Source organism: Alosa pseudoharengus, unplaced genomic scaffold, assembly GCF_046254945.1.
Source record: "Alosa pseudoharengus isolate Yale_2024_CS ecotype anadromous, Long Island Sound unplaced genomic scaffold, YU_APseudo_1.1 YU_APseudo_1.1_scf_5, whole genome shotgun sequence".
NCBI lineage: Eukaryota > Metazoa > Chordata > Actinopteri > Clupeiformes > Clupeidae > Alosa > Alosa pseudoharengus.
This window is the reverse complement of record NW_027468837.1, coordinates 26,686,790-26,696,789: the sequence shown is the minus strand read 5'-3', so window position 1 is coordinate 26,696,789 and position 10,000 is coordinate 26,686,790. Positions and strand designations below refer to the sequence as shown.

The following is a 10,000-nucleotide window of genomic DNA, read 5'->3' as shown; positions in this document are numbered from 1 at the left end:
GCTTGCTGCTGTTGCACTGTGTGAAGAGAGCAGCGCACTAGGCTGCCCTGACCCCTGAGGTAATTCCAGAAATGAACGGCTAAATCAGGGGCCAGAGCCTTAATGAGCTGGCAGACGGCGTTCCAAAGCGCCACCGCTTTAGAGCATCTCTGCTTGATTTGGAAGGGCTGGGGTAGCAGACATTCCAAAGGTGGACGCTCATGGGAATACACATTCCTGACCTCGAGTACGGAGGGGAGAGAAGAGAGGACAAGAAAAGAAAGGAGGAGAGGGGAATGGGGGGGGGGGGTAAAAAGCGAGAAACAAGATGGATGAGAAAAAAAAAACTGTCCGACTGAAGAATACGTTTCTTTCCCTCTCTCCCTCTCTCAGAGTGAGACACAGAGAAGAAGAGGGCAGAGGTAGATACAGAGTGATGGAGCTGGACAGGGGGAGAAAAGGGATAGCAAAGAGCAGAAGAGAAGAAGAGAAGGTAAGAGATACGGAGAGGAGGAATGCTGAGGGATGGGCCGGGCTGTGGCTGTTCATTAAGGCAGAGGAGGAGGAGGATCATAAACAACCCAGGTCGCCCTCTTTGATACCTCTGGGTCTGCCAGTACCCTGCTCCTGTGGTACTGCAGCACCTTATCTGGGCAGCTTCTATGTGTGTGTGTGTGTGTGTTTTTGTGTGTGTGTCTGAGGACATGAAAAAAAGGAGAAAGAGAGAGATAGAGAGTTCATGTGTGAGGATTTAAGAAAAAAAAAAAAAAAAAAAAACTCAATAAGTTGAAGGGTATGGGTATTGGGAGGGTATGGTCCACAATTATCATTCTAAACGCTTGCATTGTCTTTGATATCTTCATATTGAAACAACTGTACAAATAAGTCTATGTTTTCAGAAAACCACACAAAGCAAGCCACCTGTTTGATGTATATAGTCATGTAACTCAATAAATGGCAAAATGGCAAAAAATGTGTTTCTATTTTACAATATATATATTTTTGCTAAATATGTATTTAAAGCATTCTCATACTTGTGTATACATTTTTGTGATATTTGTGTGCGTGTGTGTGTGTTGGGGGGGGAGGGGTTCCTGAAAATCAGGTGTTTCCATTACTTGCTTTTCATTTTGTTATTTAGAATTGTGCATTGGGACCTTCCTGGTAAAATAAAGGTTAAATAAATAAAACTCGTCTGGAGAGGGAGGAAGATGGAGTCAGAAAGGACGCACAGTGTGTGTGTGAGAGTGTGAGTGTGTGTGTGTGTAGGCGTTCTATGTTCACATGAACTGAAGTGTAATGAACAGGACAGGACAATCTTTTGGGAAAGCAGACTTCCGAGGGAATGTGCACAAGGTACAAAAGCATATGACTTCCAGCATGACTTCCCTCTCACAGGCAAAGCACAGAAAACATCACGCTGCCGGACCACTGAGCCCTAGCAAATAACAGACCCACACCTCTACACCTCACTGAGCACTGAATGGGAGAGGAGGCAAGGAGGAGGCTGGGTAAAAATGACCCAATGGAAAGAGTGACGATGGAAGAGAGGAGTACGAGAGGCAGGAGGACAAACGAGAGATACAAAGCGGCAAAGATCCAGGGAAGGAGGGGGAGAATCTCAACAGAGTTAACTGTCTCTGGCTTTGCTTTCCCAGCTGTTCTATAATCAGCAATTGACTGTGTGTGTGAGTATGTGAGTGTGTGTGTGTGTGCGTGTACAAACATCTGAGACATCAATCACATTATTCTCCCCCATTTTAAACATCTTCAGGCTTCACTGGGACACATACAGCAGTGTGTGTGTGTGTGTGTGTGTGTGTGTGTGTGTATGTGAGTGAACATGTGTAAGCCTGCATAAGTACACACAAGCACGCAGACACACACACACACACACACACACACACACACACACACACGACTCCCTCACCTTGCTCTCCCCTTTCTCAAACATCTTCTTCAGGTTGCCCAGTGGGATGCTGGGCTTCTCCAGAGGGCTGACGGGGCTAGAACACGAGTCTCCACCTCCTCCTCCACTCCTCTCCTCCTGCTCCTCTGGCACCTCCTCAAACTGCCTCTCCACGGCGCGCTCCATCACTCTGCTCCCTCCACCTGACGCTCCTCCACTGGCTCCTTGTGCTCCTCCTGCTGCTGCTGTTCCTCCTGTCTTCTCCTCCTTTTTCTCCGCCCTGGGTGGGGTCCTGAGGGAGTAGGACCGCCTGAGGCTGCTCTGACGGGGTTGCTCTGCAGCGGACGACACGGAGGACGCTGGGAGTTTGGCCGCCGGGGGCGCTGGCTCAGCCTGGGCGGAGGGGCCTGGTTTGGACTGGGCGGTCTCCGTGGACACGAGACGCATGCGGGGCGCGGATGCGGGCGCAGCGGTGGTGGCAGGCGGAGTGGACGACGCCTCCTGCTGGCGGGACTGCTCCCAGCGCTTCTTGAGCACGCTCAGGTTCCCCGAACGTAGGGTGGAGGGCCGGCTCTCGGGCTGCTGGGGGGAGAAAGAAAGGAAGAGAGAGGGAGGGGAGAGGAGGGGAGAGAGAGAGAAAGAGAAAGAGAGAGAGAGAGAGAGAGAGAGAGAGAGAGAGAGAGAGAGAGAGAGAGAGTGAGAGTGAGAGAGAGAGAGGGATGCAAAGAGATATTTGAATAACTATTCTAAAAGCAGTGAAATTCAAATCTGTCCCTGTCAGGACAAGCAGACTTCCAGAGTTGTTTATGTTCCTCACTGCATTTCTGACAAACCACTTCTCTCTGCATACCATGGACAAGCACAGACAGAGGTAAAGATAGGGAGATCATTTACAATGTTTGTAACAAAAACACTAAAACTTTCAAAGGCATACGACAGATATAAAAAAACAAAAATGAACCACAACGAAAGCTCTGCACAACGGGATCCTGCCATTACAATCTTACAGTGAGTACACGTCAGCATGTCAGGAGGCCACTGCTGTCCCAGAAAACCCCTGCGTGCAGTACATCACTCCACAGACTTGGGCCCCGGTCAAGAGGACTACCGGCCCATCTGCAGTCAACAGATGCACAGCACTGTTTGGCAGGCAGGGATAGGGAAAGCTGGACAGCCGTGGCTGACGGTCGGTCCAGGGGGAGTCCACAACTTGGAAAAGATGCTCGGCACAGGCGGCAGCCTCGATGTCTTTCTGTCTGTCTGCCTTGTATCGTCTGGGGTCAACCCAGGGATAAAGATTAGTTGTCCCGCGGCAGGGGGGGAAAGTAGCCCAGGGCCGTGCAGCGGTTGCAAGCCCGAGCCAGGCGTACAGAGAGCGCTGGCTCGCGCCAGCGGAACAGGACTTGACACGCGGACGCATTGCTCAACAACGTCACGGCGTGTTTACCGCAAGCGGAGAATAGAAGAGGCCATTATTCTGCTTCTGCCTTGTGCCATTCATTCAGAACGAGGAAGCTCAGAAATGCATGAGAACAATATCGCTGTTGAATATGGCTGCCAGACAACCTGCGGCAACGGCAATAGACATAATGTGATGAGACAGACCAAACATGATTTCATATTGATTCGTCATTGATCGATTAGTCAGACATTATCACAGTGCCACTGGTCAGTGAGCCATGCCAATGTTCAATTGGACATACTGCTCCAAAACTCACATTTAAATGACAGTGAAAATCAACACAGTATACCTAAGTGAACCTTGCTTTTGGCTTCAGTGCAGTTCCACACATTTCTGTGTTGAACAGTTAACTGAGGAATCCAGAGGGAAGGCAGGAGAATATTAAAGATGCTCCCTGCTGAAACAGCATGGCAAAGGAAGAGCTGTGATGGCCCATAAAGTAAAAGCTCTTCCACATGTTTTCTCTCCACCTATTCCATAAGCCAGCTGATTTAACCTTAAGAGTTCTGAGGCCATGATAAGTGTCGAGACACTGCACTACCAACGTAACCCAGATGGCTGACATAGTATATGGCAACTGGGGAAGCCTCTTACTTTCTTCTTAACTGACCGCCCTGAGGGCCCGGTTTAATGGGGAAGAAGGTCCTTTAACACATGACACCAACAGGACGCCACATCAGAGAGACAAAGCTACTCTCGATTACACTCAACTGCTCACTGAAACCTGACCAGAGCCAACACCCTCTCACTCATTTACACACACACACACACACACACACACACACACACAGACACACAGACACAAGTAAGAAAAAATACTTCTTGGCAGTTACTGAGCATGCTCAGCCAAAGTTCTTGACAGGATGTTTCTTGAGCCATGGTTACAATCAAATCCATGCACTAGGAACCATAACACAAGATCACCAAACACAGAAATACAGGCTAGCAGAGTTTAAAAGCTGCTATGAAGTACACTGGTTTCAATCTCACATCCAAACAATAGACAGATGGTCATTTAACAAGTCCAAAGCACATCCGTTTCCTCAACACCCCTCTGTCCCCACTCCCTCCCTACCTCCAACAGGACACCACAGTCAGAAGCACTAAAGGGGACGGAGGAAGGAGAAGAGAGAGACAGAGCGAGTGGATGACAGAGGTGGACAGAAGCCGAGGGACACGGACACGGACACACACACACACACACGGACACACACGCACACACACACGAGCTTCAGAGTGAAATGCTCTAAGGAGAGAGAAAGAGCGACTGAAGTAAAAAAGTGTCAGAGGAGAAGGGAGAACCTGTGTGGGAGCAGGGAGAGCAGGGTGAGGCGAGTGGAGAGCTCTGTCTCTTTCTTTTCTCTCTCTCTCTCTCTCGGTCGCTCTGTCTCTTCTCCGTCTTTCTGCTGCAGTCCTCGTGCTGGCCAGTGTGGAAGTGATAAAGTCCCACCAGATGTTAGGCAGATCAGGCAAGGAGAGGGAAAAAAGTCTACATGTAGGAACCAGCCCACCCCCAGTAGAGGGCTGAGGGAGGGAGGGTGTGTGTGTGTGTGTGTGTGTGTGTGTGTGTGTGTGTGTGTGTGTGTGTAAGAGAGAGAGGGAGTGAGCACAGGAGTGAGTGGGAGAGAACAAACCAAGGAGGGGAGAAGAAAATAAATGTAACAGAGTTTGTGTGGAGCAGAAGCACAGGACTGGGGGGGGGGGGTGGAGTGTGTGTGTGTGTGTGGGGGGGGGGGGGGTGTGTGCAGAGTGGACAACGAACAGAGGAGAGGGTAGCGAGTGGTGGTGAGGAACAGGAGGGGGGGTTGGAAGGGAGAGAAAGAAATTTCGATGCAAGCAGGAAATGATACATTTAGGGGAAAAGTTTAACCCTCTCCTGCTCAACACTCAAGACTGCAATGTAGACCGCAAGGCTGCCCCCACTCAGTCAGAGCTCATGACCGACGACAAAGGCATGCAGACTAGGGCATTATCCCCACACCGGCACCGCTTCGCTCCCATGGACATGTATAATTCTGACAAACACAGAAGACTGACTTAAAACAGAGTGTGCTGAAATGATGGTATTTTTCACCCAAACACATGATTAGGATCCTTAAAATCACCAAGGTCACATCTCTTCCAGTTCTTGAAGGGTCCCCTTGAGTCAGTCTCATGATAGAGGGCAAAGGCATGCAGACTGCAGACATTACCCACATACAACACTGCAGCCTCCATGGCCACAGTGTCCATGTAAAATGAAGGCACACATAACACTCCTCACTGACTGAAAAGAAGGCAAAAACAACTAAAAATAAGCTTTGCTCTATATTAGCTATGCTCGATTTTGATGAAGTTAGTTACCAGTCACTAGTTTGTGTTTTGAAGTTACTTTTTGGAGAGACTGGAGGTTACAGTACTTCCATTTCCTCAAACTTCACAAGCTGCAACAGCTAACTCTTTGGACACAGCCCATGATGGTCATTTAGCATGACGTTAGCTCAGTTAATCAGTACAGACGAACTGTGAAAGCTGAACACAGGAGGGCAATGAGTTGAAGCTTTTCTGGCATTGCCCATCTCGAGCCACTCCCGCGTCCACCGATGTGACTCAGCTGGGCCAAGCGCCTCGTCTCGATCTCGGAGTATTCCAGTTATCTGCTGCGCTGTCTCTTTAAGACAAAGCAACCTCAACACTTGACCTACTGACACCAGATGATACAGTGAGTGACATCATTTTCTTTTTTCCCCCGTCCTTTTCCTGCTCTCTCCCTTCCTCACACACACACACACACACACAACATGCACACAGCCAACACGCACACAGCCAACACACACACAGACAACACACACACAGACAACACACACACAGACAACACACACACAGACAACACACACACACAGACAACACACACACACACACAACACACACACACAGACAACACACACACACACACACAGACACACACACACACACACAGTTCAACACATTCATTGATTTAGAATCTTGCCTCCGTCATACAATGTTTTCGTCAGTTCATCCTGCTTCCTCTTTTCTCCAACCTTATTTCTTCACTCTTTCCATCTGTTTCTTTCGCCACACAATCAAACATCCCCTCATTGTTAAAAACAGCCTAGCCTTTCCTCACTCACTTTTATCCCTCTTCACTGAAAAAACTACATTTCGTGATATCAGACTGCAGACAGGTCAACAAAACGCGTCAACTCTTTTGCCTCTTTCTTTAAAATCCACCGCTGAGCAAACCGGTCTGGTCATTATTCCCTGCAGTGTGCTGTAACCTCTACAATACACCAGACACCCACAGCCTGGGGGATGAATATGAGGACGCCCTCACAAATCTTGCGCAAATCACAGAGCTCCAGACCCCTCTGCAGGCCTGTGTGCTTCATAAACAGGAACACACTTGTCCTGAATGAACAATACAAGGCATTGTTTGGGCGCAGGGCTCCCAAAAACGTAATCGTGCCATGGTCAATGTGAAATGGCAGAGGATGGGTCATTTTGAAGTCTCGCTTTGCCCAGTCCCATATACGTTTGCTTTAGCAGTCTCAATCTTTTCCACGGCCGTGTCTGGTTTCGACTGAACTTTTTTGGTTTGCAGAGTTTCAATTGTACGGGACTGGGCAGTGCGAGAATCACATGCGAGTTATAAAGTTTTATATGATCCTTATAAATCCGTATCAAATTTTATATGATTCCCCATTCGCTTACACTTAAAGTCTGAGGGACACCACTGGATAACTAGCGCAGCTGTCAATAATGCACTGCATGGTCAGTATACAAAGCAACCAAAAGGTCTTCACCACATCAGCAGCAGTAAAATAGCACTAAAATTGAGAAACTACATATTTAGATCGTGTTCTGCACCATCATTTCTATGTGTCCATGTTATATCATCAATGGTATAATGACGCTTTAGTCTTTTCTATGCAGCCTTCTCTGCTAGTGTCAGTCAAATCCAAGTTATGGTGCAGCAAAGGTGCAGCCATTTAAGATGTTAGTAGTCTATCTTCCCATCTTCCTCTAAAATGATTATGCTTTCATCAGACATATTGGCTACAATGTAGGAACTGGAAGTTTGAAGTGACAGAACTGTAGAAGGTATAGCTGTTTTTGGATTTATTAAATTCATATATATATATACAGTTAAGAACAAAATTATTCATACCCCTGGCAAATATTGATGTATTGTTTATTTTCTCTTGACCAATATGTTTTTTTCTGACTGAAAATGACACTGCCACATGCCAAAAGGTTGTAAGACAATGTGGTAGAAACATGGCCTAGAAATCTAGGGCTAGTCTAGCAACTCTCCGTTGGCTTGTGAGCTCGAAAAATTAAACTTCTATCAGGCCAATCAAATCATGTATAGAGTCATTAAGCGGGCTTAACAAAATGATTGATGGCAGAGTTGTAACGGTTTGGCTTGAATTCCCTGCTACTTGAAAACAAAGATGGATGTTGCTGTTGGCGAACAGTGTGACACGAGTTAAGCTTTCATTAAGTTGGCAAAAGTTTGAACTAATTTTTATCTTTTGCATGTCCAACATTATTCATACCCTTTTTAAATAATCAATGGAAATATCTTTATTTACCATCAAAGCTCTCAAAGTGGTTCTTACAGTCCCTCATAAGCGTCTCCATGGCTCCACAATGATTTTAGACTGCACCTTTTTTAGCAGCAATATGGGTTTTGAGGCAGGAACGATTATTTGTCATCACTTTGGCCTTGTGCTAACTTTTTTGACTGATTGAGGTCTGGACTCTGAAGTCTAGGCCACTCTAAAATGTTGACATTGTTCTCTGTTAACCATTTCTTGCCTTGTTTAGCTGTAGGTTTTGGATCATTGTATGGTTTAATTGTCCAATGATGCCTATTGGGGCAGGTCTCTTGGCACACTGCCTGATCTTTTCCTCCAGAATTTCAGTGTAGCCTCTTGCTTTAGTGTTACCGTTTACTTTAAGGTCACCAGGTCCCCCTGGTTGAAAAACATCCCAAAAGAATACTTTTCTAACCCCCACAATTGAAATGGACATGGTGTCATTGGAATGTAATGTTTCTATGCCAATCTCAGGCCATGTCCCGGGGGTCAAAAAGAAATCCAGCGAAAGCTAAATTCTTTGTCCAGGTGTGCCCTTATAAAGGTTAAGATTGAGTTGAGTTGTGCATGTTTGGAGAAGAGTGATCCATGATCAGCATCCAAGATTACCAAGTGATCCATTTTTAGATGGAGTCAAAATTTCAACCACCAAAACACCATCCACAATGTGAAAAAATAAATATAGAAATGTATTAGTTTTGGGTGTTTTTTTAGACAATGGAACCTGGTGAACTTCTCAAAGTAAACAGTAACACTAAAACAAGGGGCTACATTGAGATTTTTGGTGGAAAAGATCAGGCAGTCTGCCGACAGACCTGCCCCAATGGGCATCATTGGACCACTAAACCACACAATGATCCAAAACATACAGCCAAACAAGGCAAGAAATGGTTAACTGAGAACAATATCAACATTTTAGAGTGGCAGAGCCAGAGTCCAGACCTCAATCCGTCAAAAAAGTGAGCACAAGGCCAGAGTGATGGCAATTCGTTCCTGCAAATTCGTTCCTGACTGAAAACCTGGATTGCTGTTAAAAAGGTGTGGTCTAGAATCATTGTGGAGACATGGAGAGGCTTGATAGATATTATAAGAACCATTTTGAGAGTTGTTAATGCAAATAAAGGTGTTTCCATTGATTAATTAAAAAGGGTATGGGTCATTTTGGACTTGCCGTTTTTCATAAAAATGCTTAAAAAAACGAAAAAAAAAAAAAAACGATTATTTTTTTGATTCCATGTTTCTACTAGCCTGACGAGCCAGACCCACATTAAAATGTAGGGTCTGGGCACTCACCGTTCGCAGTGCTCAGTCCGAGGGGCGGGATAGTCTGTTGTCTTTCAAATTCCCTCTGCACGCAATAGGACAGCGCTAGGAGTCCCATGTGGAGCTAGTTGGCTAGTTCAAACTTTTGCCAACTTAATGAAAGCTTAACTCGTGTCACACTGTTCGCCAACAGCAACATCCATCTTTGTTTTCAAGTAGCAGGGAATTCAAGCCAAACCGTTACAACTCTGCCATCAATCATTTTGTTAAGCCCGCTTAACGACTCTATACATGATTTGATTGGCCTGATAGAAGTTTAATTTTTCGAGCTCACAAGCCAACGGAGAGTTGCTAGACTAGCCCTAGATTTCTAGGCTATGTTTCTACCACATTATCTTACAACCTTTTGGCATGTGGCAGTGTCATTTTCAGTCAGAACAAACATATTGGTAAAGAGAAAATCAACATTACATCAATATTTGCCAGGGGTATGAATAATTTTGTTCTTAACTGTATATATATATATATATATATAACCTCTTGTATCTAAACTGGAATCGGTACTCTGACATGTCTGTTCTGAGCACAAGTAAAACTTTGAGGCTTATGGAAAAGGGTGGAAGGTTTCAAAAATGTTTTCACAATTGTGTAAAACTGTAAGTGTTCCCTTAATTTTTTTGAGCAGTATATATATACTTACATATATAACCACTTGTATCTTGTGACAACAATGACAACATTTCATTATCAATAAAAAATCCAAATAAACTCTGTGGCAATAGTGCT

At 45.6% G+C, this 10,000-nt stretch overlaps 1 protein-coding gene across 1 annotated transcript in view; it reads right to left on the bottom strand.

The window, feature by feature from the left end:
- The window catches only part of LOC143104674 (LIM domain and actin-binding protein 1-like), a 22,034-nt gene extending 17,137 nt beyond the window's left edge, over window positions 1-4,897 (bottom strand). Inside the window, exons 1-2 of the mRNA XM_076268845.1 lie at window positions 4,653-4,897; window positions 1,910-2,470 (exon numbers count right to left, since the gene is read on the bottom strand). Coding sequence (XP_076124960.1) covers window positions 1,910-2,335 — 426 coding nt within the window. The 5' untranslated portion in view covers window positions 2,336-2,470; window positions 4,653-4,897. The remainder of the gene's footprint in view (window positions 1-1,909; window positions 2,471-4,652) is intronic.
- Between the last annotated feature and the right edge of the window lie 5,103 nt (window positions 4,898-10,000).